The sequence below is a fragment of the Macrosteles quadrilineatus genome, unplaced genomic scaffold (assembly GCF_028750875.1).
Source record: "Macrosteles quadrilineatus isolate MER2022 unplaced genomic scaffold, UCM_ALF_1.0 Scaffold_1__1_contigs__length_201487025, whole genome shotgun sequence".
NCBI lineage: Eukaryota > Metazoa > Arthropoda > Insecta > Hemiptera > Cicadellidae > Macrosteles > Macrosteles quadrilineatus.
Window position 1 is genome coordinate 126219472 of NW_026542594.1, and position 26216 is coordinate 126245687.

General features: G+C 32.5%; 1 protein-coding gene across 1 annotated transcript in view; it reads left to right on the forward strand.

The window, feature by feature from the left end:
- Window positions 1–25764, forward strand: part of LOC128984495 (glycogen [starch] synthase-like) — a 37496-nt gene extending 11732 nt beyond the window's left edge. The window contains exons 3-13 of the mRNA XM_054403825.1: window positions 8365–8549; window positions 9868–10059; window positions 11784–11981; window positions 12523–12785; window positions 14675–14795; window positions 15884–16050; window positions 17071–17263; window positions 18011–18185; window positions 19402–19613; window positions 20389–20592; window positions 22080–25764. Of these exons, the coding sequence (XP_054259800.1) occupies window positions 8365–8549; window positions 9868–10059; window positions 11784–11981; window positions 12523–12785; window positions 14675–14795; window positions 15884–16050; window positions 17071–17263; window positions 18011–18185; window positions 19402–19613; window positions 20389–20592; window positions 22080–22106 (1937 nt within the window). The 3' untranslated portion in view covers window positions 22107–25764. The remainder of the gene's footprint in view (window positions 1–8364; window positions 8550–9867; window positions 10060–11783; window positions 11982–12522; window positions 12786–14674; window positions 14796–15883; window positions 16051–17070; window positions 17264–18010; window positions 18186–19401; window positions 19614–20388; window positions 20593–22079) is intronic.
- Window positions 25765–26216: the final 452 nt, after the last annotated feature.

Here is a 26216-nt window from a genome sequence, read left to right on the forward strand (position 1 = left end):
ATTGCTGGGAACCAGCGATAACCAGGGCGATAGATCCCCAGAAACCCCCAGCGGGCTTGACCCCAGCACCGGATCTACTTTGTTTGCCCGTCTAGCCCAACATCACTGCCAGGCCATCAGGGGTTTGGGGTTTCCCAAAAGGAGGCAGGTATAGAAGTGGGACCTACCCGGATGAACCTATCCACCAAAGGTAGCGACACCCTTAACTTAATTGAGGTTCCAGGGAGAACCCCCCACACTCTCGAGAACCATACCCTCCGGGCTCAGAGAAAGGGATAGGCTGATGGAGTGTGCAAAACCCAAGTACATAACCTAGCCAACTAATTCTTTTGGCTTTTATAAGCGCTATTATATCAGGCTGTTTATATAGGGCACGCAGCTCTCTATATTTCCTTATGCGCCAAACTCTTTCTTCATAAATTTTGCCGAATATTTTACGAAGTACCTTATTTTCAAACACCATCAAACGTTCTTAATTTCTTTCGGAGAGGACCCATGTTTCACTTCCATACAATAAAACTGGCTGTACAATGGTCTTGTATAATCTTAATTTTGAGCATCTTGATAACAGTTTGGATGACAAAAGTTTTGTACAGTTATTGGCATTTGCTAGTTTACTTTGCATCTCCAGATCTTCAGAATATGAACTGTTGACGGTAACTCCTAAATATTTAAAGCTCTCCACACAATTAATTGAATAGTTGGCAATGTTGAAATTTACATCTCTATTGTTAGCGTTTCGGCAGAAGTGAACAATTTTAGTCCAATATATTTAAGTCTACTCCCAGTTTTATGCCTCCTTGAAGGTTTTTTTGTCTTTTGTAAGGCTTCTTCTATAGCTATATTAAAGAGTGTTGGAGAAATTCCATCCTCTGTCTCACCCCTATGTGGAAACTTTCAGATATTTCTCCATCTATTTTTATTTTAGCTTTGGGCTCATTTATGCATAGTCTTGTTAATCTTACCAACTTTTCTGGTATACCATGCTTTTCCATGTTCTTAAAGAGTGATTTTATGTCTATGTTGTCATATGCTTTCTTAAAATCAATAAAGATTCCATATACACTTTTATTGTACTCCCAGTATTTTGAAATTCCCTGTTTCAGCAAAAAGATTTGGTCGATTGTAGATCTTCCTTTCATAAACTCTGTTTGCTGTTCTTCAATTATGGTCTCCGTGAAGGGATTTAGCCTTGATAATAAAATGTTAGAAAATATTTTATAAACAGTATTCAGAAGGGATATACCCCTATAGTTGGAGCATAACTGTTTATCACCTTTCTTGTGGATAGGAATATTTTTATCCACAATTATCTTACTGCTTCTGTCCACTCCTCTGGTATAGTTTCGGTTTCCCATACCCTAATTATTAATTTGTGTATTTCTTTCATAAGGACTTTTCCGCCGCTTTTGATTGTCTCAGTTGTAATTTCATCTTCTCCAGGGGCGTTATTATTTTTCAGTTGTTTTACGGCTTCTACTTCTTCTTTTTCAGTAGTCGGCATAATATTAGGCTGCACATTGTGGTAATTTAAATTGTCTTCTATGTCTTTATTTCCTATGCTGTCACAGTTTAAGAGTTCCCTAAAATTGTCTCTCCATATTTTAATCCCAGACTCTTTGTCCATTACTAGGTTGCCATTTCTGTCTTTAATACCATAGTTCCGTGCCGAGAATCCAGATTTGAAGAAGCGCATTGTTCTGTAAAAATCTCTAGCATTATTTGTTGTTCTATCACTTTCTGCTTTCGTCAACTTTCTGTTGAGGGAATTCTCTTTTGCATCTTCTGAGTAATAATTTAGTGTTTCTGTTGATTTCACAATATTCCATTCTTAGCTGTTCTGCCCTTCTCTGTTCTTCTTCGTTTAATGCCTTCTTACTCGATAACCACTTAAGCTTAATTACTTTTCTTTTGTCAATCAACGTCTGACATTCTTCTGTAAACCCTGGTTTTTTTTCATCTTCGGTTTTTTCCACATACACTTTTACTACTTTTGACAGCTTTATGAATTCTCTCCCATTGCTTTTTGACTAGATCCGGTTCTGTTTCTGATAACTCCAACGTTTCGTTTTCTAATATTTCAAACCTATTACTAAGTTTAATTTGAAATTCTTTTTGTACTGCTGGTAACTTAATTTCCTCTGTATCTAACTTTTCTATTTTCACAGCTTTCCTCTTTTTTAAATCTATTCTTTGTCTTATACCAATAAGCACTAGGTCTGTTCCAAACTCTGCTCCTCTTACTGTTCGCTCATTTGTAATGCTGCTTATGTGTCTACTGTCTACGAGTGCATGATCTATCTGGTTGAAAGTTTTTCCGTCCGGAGATGTCCAGGTAGCTTTATGGATTTGTTTTCTTGGAAACATTGTGCTGCAGATTTTCATGTCTGTTGAGCTGGCTAACGTTAGAAGTCTCAGCCCATTTTCATTTGTTAATTCATGTAGACTCTCTTTACCTCCTATTTCTGCCCACCTCTTTCCTTCCTACTTTTGCGTTCGCATCTCCAATAACTAATTTTACATCATATTGTGGTAACTTGTTTATCTCGTCTTCTAACATGCCATAGAACAGGTCTTTTTCATTCTCTTCTGCTTTTTCTGTGGGAGCATAAATACTTAATATTGATATATTCTTGAATTTCCCACCTATTCTAATATTGCACAATCTTTTGTTTATTGGTGTGAATAAACGAAAGATTGTGCAATTTATTTTTATCGTAGGGTTAAAAAAATCAGCTGGAGTTGAGGACATCAGCTGTCTACTCTAAAAATTGTCTGCTGATAATGTCCAATAAAATGCCCGATTAATAAATATTTAAAAATGTACTATCGTATGAATATACATTTTTATGTGTTCATCATCACAACACATAGTATATTTCACTGCAATAAATACAGTAGGACCTAGATATCTTGTACTTGAAGTGGTTAAGTTCGAGTTTTTCGAGTCAGCAAAGTTTGAGTTATCAAGGTGTAATACCGTACTAAAAATTTAAGATACTGAGGTCCTAAGTTGTGACAACTGACAATGATTTTAAGTTCATGACCTTCATCACCCAAGTTTTATATGTTAAACATTTATAACTCTAGCTCAAGCTATTTCTACGCAATGAAGAGGAAACTACAGAAGCAAGATGAACAATTAGTCTGCAAGTTTGCTGTAGCAGGGGTGTTGTAATATTGTTACATTATAGGTTTTTATTTTTAAAGCATTTTCATTTCTCTTTAAGGGATCCTACCCTAGAATTCTTTATCATGTTATATTACAGTTGGCAAATTCTCAAATTAATTTAATTATCATCTTACACTTGAAATTACTTCTGTTTAAAGCGTACACTTCATTTACTAATACATATGTATGTCAAAATTATTGCTACAGAAAGTTGAAGTTTGGTTCTAACTTGTAATTGTAGGCAAAGACAAGTAAAAATTTCTTAGGAGGCATAACTTTTGCTTGGTAATTATCTAGATTCCACTCTTTAATTTGCACGTAGCCAAAAACTTCACTTTGAATTTAAAATCTAGAATTATTTGCCTTTTTGTCAATAGAGAAAACTGAGAACAATTTTAACATATTTCTCGTTTATTGAGTAAAGAACATTTTATATTGTTTATTTATAATATATAGTTGCATTTTAATGTATCAAAGACTCATTTGCTATTTTCTTTATTAATATCAGTATTAACTTGGGAAATCTATTTACTAGTTCTCCTTGTTTGAAAAACTAGATAACAGGACCCTTTTTATTACTTAGTAAGGAAAAAATGTGCAGATCAATTATTTCTCTGCATATATTCTAGAGAGGAAGAAAAACTAGCCAAGTTGATAGTAAAGGCCAAGGTTTTTTAACTTCAAGCTGAAAATTAACTGTTATTTGTCATTGTTTACATCTCTCATTTTTTATGCAAATGTTAAAATTGAAAGGTGTTCCTAATGTAATCAACAATAAGTTTGTTTATCTCCTACCAATTCATTGAGCTATTTTTTATTATCTTTACGTTAAAGCCCAATTGAGATAATGGGTATAGAACTTTGTTTACGCAGTGAAAGGTTATTAGTTTTGACCTTTTGTTGTAAGATAACCTTGATTTGGACCCAAATAGAACGTCCATTTCTTGCCAAGAGCTGCCAAATCCTAAGTATCTATTTATTGAAGCTTCATCATTTTGTTTTGACTATTCTTCTGTGTAAACTAAGACTGTATTGTAAAAATAATACGAATAAGTTCACATATCAAGTTCCTGATTTTTTACAGGAGTTACTTCCCAAAAAAGTCACTTATCACTTAAATATACAGTTGGAAATTATTAATAAATAACATGTAGTTTTAAAACACTGTGTGCTTGTTTCTATATGTAATTAGCCCTTACAGTGATTTAGAAAAATAAATATATTTAGAAACAAGACATTTCTGCAGCAACAAATTGGACACACTCATGGACATTTTCTTATGAAACACATTTTGACTTATTTACAGATTTTTGAAATTTGCAATTTATAAATGTATACAGTGAATTAATAGTAATAAAAATTTACTTGGAACTTCATTGAATTCTGCCAAAGCCAAGCTAAGCTTCCTTTTTAAGAGTTAAGCTCTTTAAGCTCTATTCTCTGGCTTCAACTTGTAATTGAATAGTAGGATTTCCAACATTGTTTTACAGTGCATTTAAAAATGATCTTCCATTTTTAAGTACAGACAAATTTGTTGAACAAAATGTCTTAAAATGTGTGTAAAATAGTTTATGTCTTAGCTATGGAACCAGGGAAAATGTATAAAGCCCCTGGATATTCAAGCTTTGTAATGGCACTGAAAATCTTCAACCACTGAACTTAATATTTAATCATTATTATTTTCTATGACCGTGGAATTTCTTGATGGTTTTTGGATGACCTATGATTCTACCAATTATACCCAAATGAATTATAGATGATATTAAAACTGGTGATTCTTGGTAGAATGTGATTCTAGTTTTCAAACCCAATGAGGGACTTGGAAAGAGGAGACTTGGAAAGGTCCTCCCCCAAAACTTTAAAAAATATCTATGAGTCCCTACCAATATTCCACCTGATATTTTTACAGTTTTCAAGCAAAAACACATTCTTCCTATTTTTTATATAGGCCTAGGCTTAATCGTTTTCCATATTTAAGGGTGAGGGGACAGCCTTCGAACATCCACATCATCCTTAAAAAAATCCCTGTCGCAGCAAACCTGCAGACTAAGCAAACTTCCATTTGTCTGATTGGATTTTTACTCAAATATTTTCTTAGATATGTCAGATTTAATCCCCATTTGAATAGAGCGTAAGTTAGTTGTGTTACTGCTCCTGACATTACATAAAATAGAAATGTTTACTTCAGTGTCCTATTGAGGTTTTGAAACCACGGTACCAGAATAACTTGCAAGTTCTATTGGCCGAAGTGCCAAACAAGTAATGGGCATATTTGGCATGTAAACTACGATTTAATTCTGTGTGCAATCATTACTGATCACAAGCATTTTAAATTTTGAATACAATTTTAAAACTCCAAAGCAGCATACTGAGTCAATATTGCAGCAACCCTGGTCAATCTTTCACACAATGCTGTACTTATGGAGATGATGTAATTTGAATCTGTACAATTTTTCTGTGGTTATTAATTGAAACATTAAACATTTTATGGATAATATTGCTGTTGGTTGATCATCTGAATCAGTGTGGTATTTTGGTATGGTTTATCTCAAATAATACATTCAAAATGCACTTTTATAATTGGCTGATTTTGTCTTTCACCTTCATTAAATTTAGAATTTTTATAAAGACAAAACCTATACCTTACTTATCAATGCGCTTATGAAAACCTTTTATTTTTATCAATTGCATATTTATTTTATTTCTTGCATTAATACAAAATTTTAGTAGCATGGATACAGTAAATATCCATCTCACCTTCATGCTTGTGAAATAATAAGTAAGGCTAAATGATGCATAGAATTGTGAATACAGTACTGGCAATAGATCTTGCAGATGATGGACAATTATGCCACTTGAAGAGATATTTAAGTCTTTAATGCTACCATATGGTGTTTTATAAGAATTTATTATAAATTTTGCAATAGTATAACATCTTTTGCTATTTTAAGTAATTTTGTGATTTTTATTTGTTGTTTACATGTGTGGACAAATAGTAAAACAGGCTTTGTGCAATTACAAACTGGTAACTGCCCATGATATTTGGATTGGCTTTATTAATGCTTTGTTTCACAATAATGTTGATGGTTGTTTGCTGAAGAAAACACACCAATTATTTGTTCATAAACAAGTGTTTGATTTACATAAAGTAACAGTTTTTCTATGATTGAAATACAAATAAACGAGCGACGTAAGAATATGAAGAACATGCAGGGTGACTACTGGCTTCAAAATTAGTTATCTGTCTCTAAATGACAACCCCTTTTTAAAACTAGTATTTATTCTCACTAATTCACGATTAAAAAATAAATAGTAATTTTTTAGCCAAATTCAAAGATAGCTATGCTGTTTAGACACGCCCTATTTAATTTTAAAATTGGAATCTGTCATCAAAGGTCTGTGATAGCTGATAACAAAAGACCAAGGTTAGGTTGGAGTTCAGCTTTATCAGGCCAAGGTCCCAATGCGCTGTAAGACGTCACTCAAATAATCATTTTCATAAGTTTTTGCCCTGATAACTGAACTTGCTATTTATTTCTACATCCATTCTCTTGGAAAATTACCATTGTAGTAAAAACCAATATAAATATAATAACAAATAACTTGTTTTAAATTCATGAACTTATTTAGTTTATTTTATATGTATATTTAGTTAAAAAAAATAAGGCCTGAATTAGGGGAAACATTTTAACACACTTAATTTAAAATGCACATATCAATTAACATAATATCTATTTTTGACTTACTTTGTTTAATAGTACATGTCCAATTGTATAAATAAGTATGATTATTGATTACACCATTTGAATTTAATCTGAAAGTAAAAAGTAAAGGTATTAAGTATCTGAAAGTGTTAATAAGTAGATCATAATTTATGGTTAATCAGTTTATTTAATTTAAAATGTATAGAAATTACAGCGCAAAAGTAAAAAGTTCTACTAGACCAAATTTTTTACCACTCCTTAAATTTTAAATTCAGTTGTTTCTCAGTCATCGTTTATGAATCTGTAGCAGTAAACTGTTCTCAAATTTTGCTGGCGATACAATTACAATAAATTTTAACATTTATTATAAAATACTGAAAGGTAATATAGAGAAAACTAGTACATGGTAAAAAAAGGTCCTCAAATAACCTATTCCATATAAAAATGAAATTTTAAAATATTAAGGTTTCCAAAATGTACTTCCTAGATGTGCTATGAAGCTTTTGGTATAGTTACCAAATGCAATCTATCTAAAATACCCGGCTCACTCCTTGCTTTGCTAAAGATCCACGCACGGGCACTTAGTCTATGTGGACGGGCAAATGCAAGGTTAAAAGAGGCCACCAACCTCTAAAAGAAAAAAAAAATATCAGTGGCCTTGTAAATTTCCTCATTTCATTAAAATCAGGTAAATATATACAGTTAACAGAAACATAGGCCCACTAGCTATAAAGCCACCAAGTTCTCTAATTTTAGTTAGCCTTACTTCATTTGAATAGTGGATTAAAGTTAAGTTAACCAACTTATTTATGATAGAGGGCAATTGTTTTCTAAAAGTCAGACTTGGTACCACAGTCAAATTACTGATCTGGTGCATGTACCTAGTTAAATTACACCTCATTGGTGCAAAACTAGTTTAACAAAGTCCATATGGGGGAGATGCGGGGAGTGGCATCGATGATATTGGATGATTTCTGTCGATTGCATATCCTAAAATGATTGCAATTATAAATGACAGAGCTTAAATTTATTTCTGTCCTGGAAGATAAGTTTTCAGGAGCATACACAATTGATCTGGAATCTCTTACCAATTTATGGCAGATCTCAGAAAGAGATCTTTAATGCTGGTAGTTAGAGAAGAACAGTAGGCATTAACGTCTCTTTTACTGTTCCCACTACCCTGTTAAGCTTTAGATTTACTCTTTTAGTATGCGCATAGTTTGTTGGTGGCTCAGCCGGCAGCACGACATGCTACAAATCCCATGACAGCAATGTTATAGGTTTGAATCCTGGTGCCTGCCACTAAATTTGATCTGTATAGTTCACTCCTGCACTGTACCATCAAACTCCTTGCTTTGCTGTGTTTGATCCACGCTCAAGACCCATGTGGTCTGCCAAATGCAAGATTACAAGACCAACATCTTTTAAATAATAAATTATTTGAACAATGTTACTTGATGACTAAAACAGATTACTTAAATATTTTAGTTGGAGGAATCTACACCGTGATCCGATCGAAGGCCTATGTTTCTACAGAGGAGATGGGAGATCAGTATTGTCTGCTAGGACCATACAAGGAGCAATGTGCTAGGACTGAGGTGGAGGAACAGGAATTCCATGTAGGCAGTCCTCTACACACTGCAGTCTGCCGTATGAGGGAGAGGGGCTACCAGGTATCGTACTCTGTAAACATGATTATAGAGTGTAGAATGTAAAATTTTAATAATCCATTCTATTGCCCTTGAATTCCTTTTACGACAAATATGACTTACTTCTGTCTCTTGTATAACATTTTAGTCAACAACATGGCACTGAAATAAAAAAAACAGTTTTGCTTTTTATATGAACTACATAAGCTGTCTTCGTTTTATTTTGTGTTACGATAGTGTTTGGTTATTTATTTTTATGTTTTGACATCTTAAAAGCTTTGACAATAATGTGCTTCTAAAGAAACTAGCGAGTACCATTAAAAATGTAAATTCACACTGTATACAAAGGTTAGGAGGCCCATTTCACTGTGTGGAATTTGGTGGACATAGACAGAACTAAAGGCTTACCATGTAGGAAGTCCATTCCATTATACAATGTTTCATATGATTCTATGATGTTTTTTATGGATTGAAATCTTATGAGACACTTCAGTAACTGAGAAAAACTCTAAACAAAATCAATTTTAAAAATGTATTTCTGATTTATATTTAGCCTATACAAAAATTGTGTTAAGTATAAAACAGAGAGCTCCTGCGTACAAGGGTGGTAAACTTTACAACCACCTTACTGCTCAAATCTAATCATCATAACAAATGCACATAAAACAACAATGAAAGGAATATTTTTAACTACTCTGAGATATTTCTTGTAGTTAACAATATGCCATTTTTCTATGTTATTCATATTTAACTTTAATTTTGTTTATTTTCATTAGGGGTACTAAAAAAATATATTTTTTGTTTAGGTATTAGGTCTATTGAGAAAAATATGATGTTTCAAATTTTTTTTAACATCAAACTTTGTATGAAAACTAAAGTAAAAATTTAATTTTTTTCTTATAACTAGCTTTTAGTGGTTTAATATTTTCTCTTGGTTTTTGTAATAAAATTAATGAATATAGTTTAAATGCCTGTTTGAGCTATTCCAGCTTAATAACTTAAAGTTGAAATGGTTCTGTTTAAGATGATTCTAAAATAATTTTACATATTTTTTTATGAACAATTGTTGGTTGTTTTATATATTTAGTTGAGAGACTTGAGAGTTGAATTATAGCTTAAGTAGCCTACTCTCCTTATAACGCCCGTATGTAATACAAATGCTTCTTACCACATAAAAATACGGTGGGGTTGTTTATCTATTAGGCTGATGTACAATATTTCACAATTACCAAACTTAAGAAAATGAAAATAGTTTTTACATATATTGTAATGAATCCAGCCTCAAGAATGTTTTTATTGTATTCTTTAGCAGTTCTAATTTTATCAAAATAAATGTTGGTAGGTACACACTGGCACCTGGTTGGTTGATGGCAATCCTCAACTCATCTTGTTTGACATCGGCTCCGCAGCTTGGAAGCTGGATGAGTTCAAGCAGGATTTGTGGGCCTCAACCAACATTGGGATTCCTCACCTAGACGTTGAGGCCAATGATGCTGTCATTCTCGGCTTTCTAGTTGCTGAATTCATTGCTGAGGTAAGGAAGAATTTATTTAGAAGTTTAACAACAAACTAGGACTAAGAAGAAGTCAAACTTGGGGAATTGTGAGAAATTTGGTCTTGTTTCTGTCTAAGGTTTAATTTATTGAGAAAAAAAATTCAATTTCTAATATTACTTAGACTGACTTAGACCTGAACCTGAAACTTAGACCTGAAACATAGTTGGTTCAGTGTTAAGTATTTTCTCTCTCTCCCTAAAACTGTGTATCTAAAAAAGTTTTGATGGAAAAGTTTTCATCAACTTTTTTTACTGATTCTGGTTCATCCGGCTTAGGCTGGCTAGTCAATCGTTGTGTTTTGAGATCTTAGAAACTATATTGTGGGTTGATGAAACCAGAAAGGAACTTGAAGGTGCGATTTGTCACATGCACTCCATCTAATATTTGCGACTGAGTTTGAATATTTTTCCAATCAATGTCATCAATGTAGATTTGATATGAACTGTATTTATTCTGTGTCATTTACAACCTGCTAAAGTAATCATAAATAATCTTTATTATCATAAGATTATTAAGAATATTAAGGGTGTCTCAAGAAAATGGCAATCACACCTTTTACACCAGGATAATTTGAGTATTACAGTTTATAGATATTCAAAACAATACTTTTTAACACTAAAAATCTTAAAATACAAACCTAATACTCAAACACCATTGTTTAGTAATTTAAAATTCCAATGCAAGAGGAATAATTCAAGGAATGTATAGGACAAGAGCAACAACACGTTGATTACATTCCAATCAATGGAAGACATTGCATAATATTTAAAATTATCAGGCCTGCCCCAACCCCCCTCAAAGCAGAATGTAATCCATCCTCTTACACAGAATACATTATAATCCATATAATATAATTATTATTATTATTAAGGGTGTGCGAAGCAGCAAAAACTTTTCGATTCGAAGCAACGATTCGATTAAAAAGGTTTTTTACATATATTCTAATATAAGAGATATATATATATAATAATAATTTAAACATATACAAGCCAAAGCCCTCACTCACTCACTGATTCATCACTAATTCTCCAACTTCCAGACTAGCTAGAAGGCTGAAATTTGGTATACTGATTCTTTAGGCATTACATAAGAAAACTAAGTAGTTTTTGTTCTGATCTGACTTTCGGGCTCCACCCCAGTAGCTCTGTAGTTTCCCATATTAACCTTATGAGTATTGGTATTCATATTTAAAAGTAATGAATCTTAACAGCTGTTTCAATTAAACAGTTGGTTCTATGATGTTTAATAGCATTAGAAAGTTACAAGGTTTACCAACAGGTAGCAGCATTATTATTTGTTTTTAAACCAAGCAGAACTGTCAAAGTAGGATTGTTCACAGTTGTGTTTATGATTTAAATTTAAAAAATAATTTGTAATATTGTGCGAATAGGGCGAATGTTCCAGGGGGAGTAATTTGAAGCCCCTGGTAAAAGGACAGTTAGACGGTAAATTAATGCAAAAGGAAATTTCAGCCTTCAGCGGGTTCTTACTACTAATAAAACACAAAATTATATTGGGGGAAGCCGACGGGTAACAGCTAGTATAGGCCTAATATAATATTATATAATCTACAATCTCAGAACCAACCCATCTGCTCTGAAGCCTTAACATCATCATGCCGCTGAGTGATGTGATACAACCAACTCTGAAGACCATGATCCTGAATATTGCCATTTTATATAGTGTTAATTTGTTTGTACAGTTCAAGAAGGCAGTGGAGGAGCTAAATGCTGGGCCACCTCGTATAGTCACACATTTCCACGAGTGGCAGGCTGGAGTTGGACTCATAGCTCTGAGGACCAAGCAGATTGCTGTGGCAACAGTGTTTACAACACACGCAACACTGCTCGGCCGATACCTTTGTGCTGGCAACACTGACTTCTACAATAATCTCAGCACGGTAAGTCCTGGTAGCCTCTATGAAAACTTTAGTACAGTAAAATTCTCCATTCCAGTACTACAGTATAAATAATTTGCAGTCTGAGGAATTAAAAAATTCGGAATAAGTTTTCCTGACTTTTGGGAAGAGTGTGCAGGCAATAGGTGGAGGTTGAGCATACTCCTGATAAAAAAAATATCCAAACATATATTAGTAGCTAATTTTCTATTTTAGCGGTATTTCTACTTACCTTGCAGTAGCATCTATTTTTTTTATGCAACACTGCAGTATAGAAAAATTGCTCAGACCAGCAAATTTATAACTTAATCAAGTAATTCATAATTAATCAAGTAAGTTTTGCCACTAATTATGAATCAGACTTGAAGGATTTATGTAATAGAGGCAGTGCTTGGGTATACATACATTGTCATTGATTTGGCTCAAAACACTTCTGCACTGGTTCCATAGTTTGTAATTGATTCCGCCAAGCTTCTTGAGAAAGTGCAAAAATATTTATGAACATTTATGAAATAGCATTCTGTAATGATGCATTGGCTTGCAGTTCAATGTTGATGAGGAAGCAGGGAAACGGCAGATCTATCATCGATACTGCATGGAGAGAGCCGCATCTCATCTCGCTCACATCTTCACTACCGTCTCTGAGATCACCGGATATGAAGCTGAACATCTGCTCAAACGTAAGGCCGAAGTCATCACTCCTAACGGTCTCAACGTCATCAAGTTCTCTGCCCTTCACGAGTTCCAGAACCTTCACGCCAGGTCGAAAGAAAAGATCCACGAATTCGTCAGAGGACACTTTTATGGGTAAGTATTCTTTATATTTCAGAAAGTGTGTATGTGCAGAACTATTATGAATGGTGTCTAAGCTTGACAATATTGTTTTGCTCGTTTGAAATATTTCGAGGATTGCAGTGGTAGGCCTAGTCTTGTGACTGATAAATTGGTGGGAAAAATCGATGAAAAATCTGTGTAAATTGTTGTTTTACGATTACAGAATTTCCAGAACATTTTCCTCAAATGTCACGGAGTTTACCTCATGAAATTGTGGTTGGTAAACTTGAATACCACACATTTTGTAGGTTCCAAAATTGCTAACGGAAGACCACCCAAAAACAAAGAGTTGCTGTAGCACTGACATTTCTGAAAGAGAATGACAAAAGTGGAAACCATGTTGATGATCGTATCATAACTGGTGACGAGACTTGGGTAAAGCACATCAACTGTGAAACAAAAAGGCAGTCGATGGAAAGAGGTCACACTCATTAGCCCAAGTAACTGATTAAGTGTTTGCAGATGCTACCAGTAAAAAAATCATGGGTACTGTGTTTTGGGACGCTCATTGAGTGATTTTGGTAGATTTTTCTTGAACATGTTCGAACAATAAACTGAGGGAGGTATTGTTAAACACACAGAAAATGAAGACGTGTGATCCAAAACAAGGACTGTAGAAAACTTAGTGAAAAAGTTTAGTTTTTTCATGAGAACGTCCGTCCACTTACGGCCAATCATACCCCCAGAGCTATTGGATGGAAAGTTTTCAATCATCCGCCATACTGCCCGGATTTGGCACCGAGTTACTACCATCTGTTTCCAGTGATGAAAATTGTGGCTCACTACGCAATGCTTGACACTGAGCATTGACACTGATCTCCAATCCGGTGTAATCCAATGGTTAAACTCACGGGCGGCAGATTTCTTTAAAGAGGGCATTGAAAAGCTTGTACCACGCTATGATAAATGACCTAATTTAAATGGCAAAATAGCCTGAAAGTTTAGCCAAAATGTTTATTAAAATGTATATTGTTTTTTTTCTTTTTGTAAATGGTTTATGCCTATATCAAAACGTCTGCTACTTTCTGGACAGCCCTCGCAGATTTTTATTTAGGATTATACATATTTTAAGTATAATAAATAAATAAATATATAAATAAAAATGTCTTTATTAAGCATTTCTCTGGTACACCAGCTTTTCAGAACAACTTTCGTCACTATGCTAAATATCTTACTCTACAGGTGCTATTTGGCCGTTATACACTTAGACAATAATTACAAATTGCTTAAAAACATATCTTTAAGTTTTTCTTTAAAAGTTTTGCTAGATGCAACAACCTTCATGCCGTCGGGTAGACCATTGTACAACGAGGGACCAAAATATGAGAAGGTCTTCCTCCCAAGCTCTAGAGAAACTCTTGGGAGGTGAAGCCTCCCACCATGACGTGTCCTGCGCTGGGAAACCTCGTCGTGAAGAGAAAGCCTCTCGCGTAAATAGTTGGGCTAACAAAGAGACAACACTCGGTGGGTCATGCAGCACGTCAACAACCTGCACATGGCTTCAACGTAAAGCAGACTAGCTACTTCTCAAAAGGGAGAGACATGATCAAATTTTTCAAATTTTTTTCATAATAGAGCATACAGTGAATTCCTGGATTTAATATATCATCAAAATAGACCACTCTTTTTAATGTCTAAAAAGAAATTCAGATAGAATTTTGTTGGACTCTTCCTATTTTTATTGTAGAGTTTTCTTGGAAAATCTTAGACTCTCCAGGGGATACCGTCTTGTTATCTTCTTCCTCATGTGTCAATTCCATCTATTAATAAACCTAAGACAACATATACATGATTCCTAGTCCTAAAGTTTATACCAGATCTATCTTAGACACCTTTTATTACTTTTATTTCTCAACTTTCAGGCATTATGACTTTGACCTGGAAAAGACTCTGTACTTCTTCACAGCAGGCAGATACGAGTTTTCAAACAAAGGAGCAGACATCTTCATTGAAGCTCTCGCTCGTCTAAACCACTATCTTAAGGTGAAGTTCTAAAAGTCTTTTTGATCACTCTTATTTAAATAATTTACTTCTAGTTTCAAATTTTAGGTTTCCGGATGTTCTTAAGTTGAATTTGGTGAGTCGGTGGCTCAGTTAGTAGTTCAACAGGCTACTTGCCACCACTTAAAATTTTTCAGTTTAATACATTCCTGTACTGTACCTGCTCATGTTTTCCATAGGCTTGCTTTTTTTATACGAAAAGGCCTTTGAGGCACAAGAGGCCGGGCAAATGAAAGGTTAAATGAGTATAACAGTTACAGCTAAACAGTTATTACAGTTAAATATTATGATTTTTAGTTGTGAATTTGTGAAATGGGGTAGAATAAGGCAGAAGCTAGTCAGTTTTGCCCCATTTTACAACTAACAATTGTAATATTAAAGCTATTTCTTATTCGATCTTTTTGCACTTGGTACCGTTTGATAGGGAATTAAAAATGCCAAATAAAAGTGTTTGTGACATTTTTTCATAAAATCAGCCGCTTTTGAGTAATTTAAGTTGAAAAAGTTCAAATGACCGCCATTTTGAAATTTTAAGTTGAATCAAGATGAATTTATTTTCTTACATGGGTCTCTTCTACCTTAACATACATACCAAGTTTTGTAAAGATCGGTTTAAAAAATCCAAAGATGTTTATTTAAAAAAAATTGTAGATATCTGGTTAACAAAGCGATTTTGGAAAAAATGTTATTCCTCATTTTCTCTTTATTTTGACCCAAGGAATCACTACTTAGATTATGTCCCCACCTTTTTTTAACACCCTGTATAGTAGTCTTTTGTAACTGCTGTTAAATTTTATAGACATTTAGTGACATTGCATGAATGCTCATCAAACCATTTTCATGCAGCCTACTCTTAAGTAGCAAGACTTACACATTTGTATTTAAAAGTTTTATAAATAAACCTTGTAGGTGTTTCTTTACAAATGTTTCAGTATCAGTTATATTGATGTCAGATGAAGTGTGCATTTTTGTAGGGGTTGTAAGTGTCGACAAAGTAAATTTTCCAGAAGAGGAACAAATATTTTAAATTATTGTTTTTTTATTCACAAATTCTCTACTTTTGCCCTCAGTCATCACACCCAGATGTTACGGTAGTCGCCTTCCTCATCTTCCCTGCAAAGACCAACAACTTCAATGTGGAGAGTTTACGAGGTCATGCGGTAACCAAGAGTTTACGAGACACCATAAACGAGATCCAGAGCAAAATGAGCAAGCAGATGTACGAGATTTGTCTAAGGTAACATTCACTTTGCATTGCCTTTGCTTAAATTTGATTTTGTCATACTGTAGCAAAGATGACTATTTCAATATTTAGTTCTTTTATCCCTAACATAAAAAAGAACCAGCTTGAATCTAGGGAATCGGCTGTTAATTCATTTCCTTAATAATCTTTGATTGTAAATGTAATTAATTGTAATGATTGACTAACAAGTTTAATACCTCGGTATCATCTGTTTGTTTATAATAAAATACAAGATCAAACCATTCTGGAAGTTTTCTTATAAATCTAAATAATATAATTTTTTTTATTTTATTATTCATTCAATAATCAAATGGTGCAGTATTATGAAAAATATAGTTCATCAAATGGACTAAACTTGTATTAAGACTCAGCCAATTCATTTCAATTTGGCTGTTGTACTCGTCGAAAATAATTCTGAAAGGGTTAAATTAGTGTAATATCCTCAATACCTTGTCATGGCAGAAAATTGAGGTACTTTCCTGTTAAAGGGAACATTCATTATTATCGATGATTTTTTCGATATATCGATATTTTTGTTTTCCTTTGCGGTACATTACAAATTGACAGCTGATCTTTATGCTAAAATATAGTCTATATGGATTAAGAAATGAAACTGTTCTAAGCTAACCTAACATAACCAACCAAACTTGCTGTTTTATTTAAAAATTCCGTTTGATAACAGTAAAGGCGAGTGGAAAATATTAAACGGAAGTTTTAAACATTACAGCAAGTTTGGTTAGTTTTGTTAGGTTAGTTTAGAACAGTTTAATTTCAATTTTTTTTTTTTAATTATTGTTTGTTGATTCTGAACAATATTTATTTATCGTAGTTGTCAGCTGATATGTTTCAATTTGTTAATATCGATATATCGAGAACAAAATCATCGATAATAATGAATGTTCCCTTTAACAGGAAAGTACCAAAATTGAAAATTGCAATTCTTGTATGTTATCAGCATGAGATCGTAATGTAATGTGTTGCTAGTGAGGGATTGAAATAATCATTTGTTGTTAGTGGGAGATTGCCGAACGCGGAAGAGTTGCTAACCAAAGAGGACAAAGTGAAGGTCAAGCGATGTCTGTATGCGCTGCAGCGCACAGGGCTACCACCCATCACTACACACAACGTGATAGACGACTGGGCTGATCCTGTATTGGCTTGTATCAGACGCTGCCATCTGTTTAACACTGTGCACGACAGAGTCAAGGTAACACTATCATTGCTGTCGTATATGCAAAACACATAGACGTTTACCATATTTACCATCATTTACGGGTAGAATGATGGAATAATAACTGTCACCCTGCGGCTGAGTGTTCATTCATTAACAAGGTTTTCTTTTAGCCTCGTTTGGTGGTAAAAAATTGCAATCACAGGAGACGGTTATGGTGTTGCTAAGAACTAGGGGTCTGTGATACAGAAAATTTAAAGTCGCGGTTCGATGCGGTAAATTGTTTTTACACCGTTTCTCGATACAACATTGGTTTAATACACAGTTACCAGTATTTTTGCAGTTTTCTTGTCAGGATTTTATTAAAACCATTATTTTTAGTTTTGTTACATTGAGATTACAATAAAGATGGATAGTAGCCAAAATCTGTGGTTGTTTTTTTCAACAATAATTTTTCAACCACACATTATTAAAACCTTTTACTCTTAACAGGATTGTTTAAAGAAAGAAATAAAGTAGTATTGATGGTCGAATGTCAATCTCAAATTTGAATCCAAATCCTAACAAAATCAATTACATCCTTTTTTTTTTTTTTTTTTTTTTTAAAGAGGTTGGCGGCCTCTTTTAACCTTGAATCTCGTTAATCGAATCATAAAACTGAATCTTTTCTTAGGATTCGGCGGATTCGAGATTGGCATTCGACACATCCCTACAAAGTAGAGATAAATGATTTACCTATTTCATTATATTTGGTTGACAGATTCTAACACATTTGTGTCACAGGTTGTGTTTCACCCTGAGTTCTTGTCATCCACCAACCCTCTGTTTGGACTAGACTACGAGGAGTTTGTGCGAGGTTGTCACCTGGGAGTATTCCCCAGCTACTATGAGCCATGGGGCTACACCCCAGCTGAGTGTACTGTCATGGGTATTCCTTCCATCACCACCAACCTCTCAGGTATTGTACACCTCTTCATAGAAAAGACAGAAGACACCATTAGTTTAATTATGATAGTAAAAGTATTTAAATCAGTCGCTGAGACAATGCAACCAAATTCGGGACTGTGTCGGCAATATCCTAAATCATTCTGTATCTTCCAATACCTTAAATACCACTTTGAAGTTTTTACATCAAAGTCCATAGATGGTTTAATTTTGTTAAACAAAGTAGGGATGGATGGGTCTCAACATTTTGAAAAATGTTTGGGAAATTTTTAATCTTGTGAGATGAGATTTTATTTTGATCAAGATTTTTTTGAGAAGAGATTATAAAAAAACTTAAAATCGCCTGCAGAAAGTCAATGCAATACCCGCAATACAGGAGCGCGTAGTTATTGTGTTTCCTTTGCGAAGGCATTACTATTTTATTCTTGAGTGTTAACATGTACATATCTATATGTATACATGTCTAAATGATAAGAAGTATTTAATACTTAGCTTGTAAAACTGAGTTTTCAGACTGATAAATTTTGTATTTTTCAATGTTGAACTATATACTAACTGATATCACCATGCGATGATTCATTATGCTGATGTATAATGCCATGATATCCTATGCGTGGTAGGCCTAATTAATATTTGCTTTTTGTTTTGTTTTTTATACTGATGATTTTTAATAAAAAAATATAAATATTCTTGCCTATTATTATTATTTTTGTATTTAGCCAGTCATCTGTCATAAATCAGTAGGTATTTAACATTGTTACAAAATCAGTTTAAAATATGTGCATTTCTGGTGTATGAAAAGGGAAATCCTGTCTCTATCCCGTCCCAAAATTTTATGAGAAATAAAAATTCTGTCTCGTCTCAAAATAAAAATCCAATCTCGTCCATCTATAACAAAGTGTTATCTGAACTTGATACCATATAAAACTGAAAGTTATTAAGTTTAGGTTGAAAGAGTGAAAAGATGGAATCCTTCCAAATGTGTGTTAAAAAATAAAAATAAACTAATGAAGTTTGTTAGTTAATGCCGAAACGGATATGGCAATTTTCTGTAGCAGGTGATACTGTTAAATCCTTATTTTTGGATAGAGTTGAAAAAAGAGTTAATTTTCCTTTATATTTTTTATTGTTGACTAAATATCTCAAAAAAAGTATAGGTTATCTAATATCTAGTCTCATATTAGTAAAATTTTGAATTCGTACTGACATAAAAAAATTATTGGTTGCAGGTTTTGGATGCTTCATGCAGGAGCACATTGCTGATCCACTGTCTTACGGAATATACATCGTAGACCGTCGCTTCATTGGTCTAGAGGACTCTGTGCAGCAATTGGCTCAATATATGTACGACTTTGCTCGACTTAACCGACGACAGCGTATCATTCAGCGTAACCGAACAGAACGTCTCAGTGATTTACTAGACTGGAGAAATCTGGGAATCGTAAGTTCTGTGGATTTTTTAGATATCATTTAATGTATCTTGAAAATTGAAATTTAGTTTTGAGTCTTTTGCTAAGTATTTTATTTCATTAATTCGATGCTATATTTTGAAGAAATATCAAAACCATTAATCGCCAGCTAGCTTTTTTATAGTTAGCTCAGGTTAAAATCAAACTGCGTAATATTTTTTTGTTGGTTAGATAGTTGAGAGTTAATCAACGAGATCGAGATTTCCATTTTTCGTTCTTGCCAGTAGTTATTTTCATTCTCACTGAAATTATTAGATTTAACCCTGACTGTTAAATCCTCCATTTATTGATTTAAATGATTTTAAACCATAGTATATATTAAACTTTTAAACCAAACTATAAAATCTGGTTTTGTTGAATGGTTTTTTAATTCACAATAATTAAATGTACCTCATACACAATATTATTTAAAAAGCATAAACTTCTCCTTTAGATTTTAATCTAAATTAATTAAACTGTATGTGGTACTATTGATCATTAAACAAACACATACAGTGCAATAGATCTTGTCATGCAACATGCAATAAAATACAATGAAAAAAACAAAACGTCAAAAGCCAAAGTTCTGCAAATGCATATTACTGTAACAAGCAAAGTATTAGGGATAAATTCTGCAGATTTTGTGTGTTCGTCAAACTTCAGAGTTTATAATGAAGCTTTAAGTCTACTAATATAAACCAAAACATTAATCTTCAAGATATTAAAAACCATATCTGAAATATAGATCGGTGATCTGTTTGTTCACAGTACTACAGGCAGGCTAGACAGAAGGCTTGTCAGGTCGTGTACCCAGACTATGTAGATGATGATGAGGAAGGGATGGGGGGTCGCACCATGAACTACCCTCGTCCCTTCTCAGAACCTCCAAGTCCAGCTGCGTCTCGCCACACAACCCCTGCAAGCTCCCGTCATGGTTCTGATGATGAGGATGAAGTCGATGATGAGAAAGAGGTAACACCATCTAATCAAAAATAGGTTTCCGTAAAATTTACAACTTTTGATAAATAGGGGTACGTACCTCAACCTCATCAATGTTAATCTTATTACATACAGGACTTAGGGGACTGATTCCGGAACTTTATAGATGGTTCCATATTTGCCTCTCTTCTTAATATTAATTATGGGTCTGCAGGACGGAATTGCTTACTTCGGGTCGGGGAAAAAATTAAGCCTTAGGATTTTGGGCAAACATAGGGTTGCTTTAGAAATTATTGATTTGAAAAAATACTAATTGGTTGGGAGAGGATTAATATAAAAACAACCTTTTTTTATATAATGTCATCTTGTACCGAGGTGAAATCTGAAATCGTGAAAATCTCGCCATAACACGCAACCTCCGGTGGTCAATGCTACCATATATAATGACAAACACTACATGTATTCATTGTTAATGTTTTTAATATATCTGTGTTCGTTTGTTGAATAATGTTTGTTTGTACATTGATGACAACAACAATGTGTTCAATCAGTTTTAAGAAGACTCGGCTTGAAAATGGAACCTGTAATGTTCCGTAACTAGTCGCCTTGGACTTGAATAGGATTGATGTTAAGGTACGTTTCCTTTTTATTACACATCCTAAATCAATTCTGGAGGCAATGATGAATAAATTTACAACTTGGTATTTGAGCAAATGAATTTTCTCAAAAATAAATAACACAGTTTTTCTAATACCACTAGTGTGAACAATATTTTTTTATCATCTGGGTTTGATGGGTAGTTTAAGGGATTAATTTGATTAGTTTCCCTTTAAATAGGTTTATATTTAATTTTAATGAAAGTATTATTGATTATTTGGAAATGGATTTGAAGTTTTGGAAGATCATCTTAACTCTTATTTGATGAAGAACTATTGATGTTCAAACAATATGCAATGAAATTAAGTTCTTAGGTTAAACTTAACACTTATGTTTTTCGAAGCATTTGCTTACACCTGGTTTGTAACTTCCTCACATTGATTGAGAAAGTATTTTACATTAGGTTGCATTTATTAGACTAACTCAAACTAAATTTGGCATTATCATATTTTCATAAAGTTCCATTTTTATGTGAAATTTATATAGAGTTAGCACAGTTATTTTTTAGTCAAATGCTTAAAAAGTTTATTTTATGGATTGTATCTACTGCATTAACTTATTTTGGGTGTTTTTGGCTACAATTATATTGTTTACATGATCTTTCAACACATTATGAACAGTTAATGAACTGCATAGTAATATTAATCTTTTACATTGTTCTTTCAAAGATTTTTATTTGTTTCTTGTAATTGTTAGTTAATCTTTACTTGTTTCGCAGGGAAGGTTATTGTAAGCTTTATTAAAGTTTACCACCCCAATAAAAGGGTACGGGTATACACTTTTTCTGAATTCTTTATCTAAGTCTTAGAATCCTGTTTACTTTAGCTTCTCTTCACATTTACTAAAATAAATTTTGTTTGCAGTTGGCAGAGTTGAACATAAACAAATGAAAGTCCAAGTGCCAAACCATCTCCAGGGCTGGTGCAGGCTAAGTGGTTTGGTTGTGCAATCTCTCCTTTAGTGGTGTAAACTCTATTTTTTATACAGTCAATACTCTCAACAGACCATTTTTCAAGGATACTATTTAGTTTTGCCTAGCACAAACGTTTATCTGTCCAGTGTTCTACACTCTACTATTTTGGATATATATATATATTTTTAATACAGTAGTTTCATGCCAATTGTTGTTGTTATATTTTGTCAAAATGCCACAAATACCACTTCACCGGTTCGTTACTGAATTGACAAAGTGCCTTACATATAACGGACTAAATTGTCAGTTCTATAGCTTTACATGTGTTCCTGGTGATTAGATTACCCATTTTTACATTTTTCGTGAAGATAAAACTTAAAAATCTTTTACTATGTTAGGTTTATAAGTAAGGGATTTAACTTAAAAAAAATGCCATCTCTAGCAATTCAGTTATCATCCTTACACTCACATTTTTATAATGTACGTGGGTAAATACTCATAATATATTTTTAAGGTTCAGTACTCTGCTCTTTGAATAAAATCAATAATTTTTAACATATATTATGTGTATTTACTGGTGTACACATGAATCAAAGGTGTAAGTTGACACAACTGAAATGTTGGAGGTTCCATTTGAATTGCATCACACATAAAACTTGTCATCGAGTCAGATAGCTGCTCCATAAAATGTGTTCATTTTTTGTAGTTTAGTTTATTATAATGTAGGTTCGCTTCCATCTTAGTCAAAACGATGTAGTTTAACCATTAGCAAATAAATTAATTATTCTCGTGGATATTTTGATTGAATTTCATGGTTTTTAGGTAAAAAAATATTTTAAAGATGTTTAGGCCTATATATATGTTTGGAAACAATCCTAAAATATACACAATGTTTTGTCTGATTGGTTCGAGGTAATCTTAAACATTTTCTAAGGGAAATAAGCCGAATATTCTTTGGTGCTTAACTTTCAAATTCATTCATAAAATATAATTTAGAAGACAGGTGTACTTTATCATATTTTGATAGAGCAAAACTTAGACAAATGAAAATATTTTTACTGTCCATAGTTAAGTACTCATTAAAGGTTTAAGAGTTTACTTTGAGACATTTATATTGAATTGAAAATGGTTGTAATATTGTAAAACTAAGAGCTTTATAAAGATTTATATTATTGAATTATTTGTATAAAACAACAAATAAGTGTTATACCTTATGTTGACAAATATACATAATACATAGAAGATATGATAAAACAAATAATTATATGTGAAAGGTAAAAAAGAACAAATAAAACTTTTGTTTTAAGGTAGATGTATTAGTTATGTTAAAGTTTTATTATTTTGTTAGATTTTTTGCAAGTTGTTTGCATCATAATACATTTATTTTATTTTAAGATTAAAATATATTTACTCATTTGTTTTGGTTTAAGTTAAGGTTACCAAATTGGGTTCCCGTTTTAAAAACATGTATAAGACATTATATATTTTTATTTGTATTTGTTAGTTTTATAAAACAATAAAATAATTTTTCCCACAAAGTTCATACACTTTATAATCACACACACCAATCTATTCTTGTGTGAAAATAAAAAATTCCAGCAGATATTACGTCCTGTTACAGTTTTAAGTGGGACTTGATTTTAAATTAAAATAAAATAAAAGCACAACTGTAGTTGTGCAACATTTAGAGGTCAAAATAATGTTCCACAGCAAGGGACTTTTTGGTTAAATATACCAAGTTATCTTTAACTTGGCATAAATAGTCTTTATTCATGGTCATTTTTACTTTTTCCTTACCCTGATGTTGATGGTCCAAGCAATACACTAATGTTGCTATTGCAGGGCTCAATGTCTATAAGCATCGTGTGATATGCAAATGGAAATCACATTCTACATCTCAATTTGTAATTAATTGTGTTGTTGACTTGGTTAGGGTTATGGGGTTATACTTTAGTTTGTATTTTTACCAGTTATTTTCGTGCCATATGATTACATCACATTATCAACTGATAGATATTAATATATGTTTTTAGTTTGGTAACCAGTAGATTTATTTTTTTAGTCATTGTTAGATTTTATTGTATAAAATGTTTGTTTGATTCACTTGTTGACTAACCAAAACTAATTTTTATTGTTTCAAAATGTCGGAGAAAGAAATTTGTAAATAAAGGCTTATAAAAAAATTGGGTAACATGCCTTATTCAATAAAAATTGATTTTGTTGGAATTTTTGTAACAAATGAAATATATATTTCTCCCTATCAGGTTCATCAATAACCTACATATTATTCAATTTTTTTTTTTATATTTAAATGGCACTGAATCATCAAGTGATTTTGATTCAACTAATTGTAAGGTACACAATCTAGTAAAGCTGGTTTTAACTTAATTAATATTTAAATTTATTTTTACACACATTACGCCAATAACCGTTATTTAAACTTCATTTTCCATGTAGTGGTACCTACAAATGATAATAACAACAAAAATGATAAATAACTAAAATCCATTGTGATTTTTTGTGTCAACTGCATCATCATCCTAGCCATTGATCATGCCTTTTCAAAGTTAAAGTGAACCGACACGGTTTGACACAGTTGATGCTGAAAACCACTATAGATTCTAATGACATAGGCCGCAAAACCCTATGAGTAAAAGAGGAAGACCAATATATTGCAAGATTAGAGTGTTGTTTTATTTTATTGTATTTCATGCGATTTGGTTTTTTTGAGACTAATAGTAATAAGACATTTTAGTTATCTGTATCCTCTAACAAATCCAGGCAGCTCAAACTAGCTCGTAGAAAAAAGAAACACTGTTTTATACTCATTAGTCAACAAACACAATTTCTTTTAATCATTTTGTTCCAAAAAAATATATAAACACATCAGATTTCTAGTGATAGAATTGCAAAATAAACTTGTGTTCACATACAGTTTGTCATGTGATTTTTAAGGAATTATTTAATAACTCATATGAATTTTGTGAAACTACATGAGGCATCTGACTGGAAGAAAACCTTGGATATGAGATATTGCTATAAGTAACTTAAGGCAAATCACTCTATCATATTTCCTATTTTTAGGGACTTACTACTTAAAACAAGTAAATGTTGAACAGTTTATTGTCAAAATCTAGAGTTACATTACACAAACTTAAAGGAATAAGAAGAAATCAAGATGGATTATAGTTAGTTAGTTTCGTTATAACTATCCTTGTACCGTTTGATTATTAGAATCTGGTTATATTTTAGAAAGTTATAATATATCTATGATTATGTCTTTCTCTTAGTTAAGTTTCAACAATATAGATTCATCACTTGCTAGGCGATGATTATAAATTTATTTAAACGTTTTAGGCATTTTTGATTTTCTTGCAGCTCGCTCACAAAAAAGTTAGTATTTGGTTTGTTGTTATTAAAAGATAGTTTGTTTGATTTATTTGTAGCATTTAATGAAAAATGTTGAGAAGTGCCATAGTTTATACTCAAGATTTTAGTTTTATATATATATTTTTGCATTGTGCATCAATTTAGATTTTTTGGCTCGAAATGCAACAATTTAAAGAGCTATGTTGTTTTTGCACTATATTTAAAAGCTATATACATGTTTTTGAATAAATAGATCTATTTTCAATCTCCATTTTATTATATTACCTTGAATTTTTAAATGTATAAGCTTAAATAATATTTATTTCTCCCTGGTTTCCAAATCCAAATGTAATATACGTTTTGTATTTAGTGAGAGTATTTACACAAAGACAGAAATAAAGAGAATTTTACACCAGATTTTCACCCAAAAGTAAATTAAACACTTTGAAAAAAAAACATATTCTATTGTTTTAGTTTGTCTTGATTCATAACAATTTTTTAGGTATGTTTTAAAAATACAATACCTTAAAAATAAGGTGGTTCATTACTTTTTACCAGAAGTAGTTGCTTTGACAGGGTAAAACATTTATTATAAAATTTGTAAATATTAATATAAATGTCGATTTAGTCCAGATAACTCTGTGTTCCTGTCTGAATATTTATTTTTTGTTTTATTCTCTCAAGTTTAACTCTTTGGTCTAGAAAACGTGTAAAACTA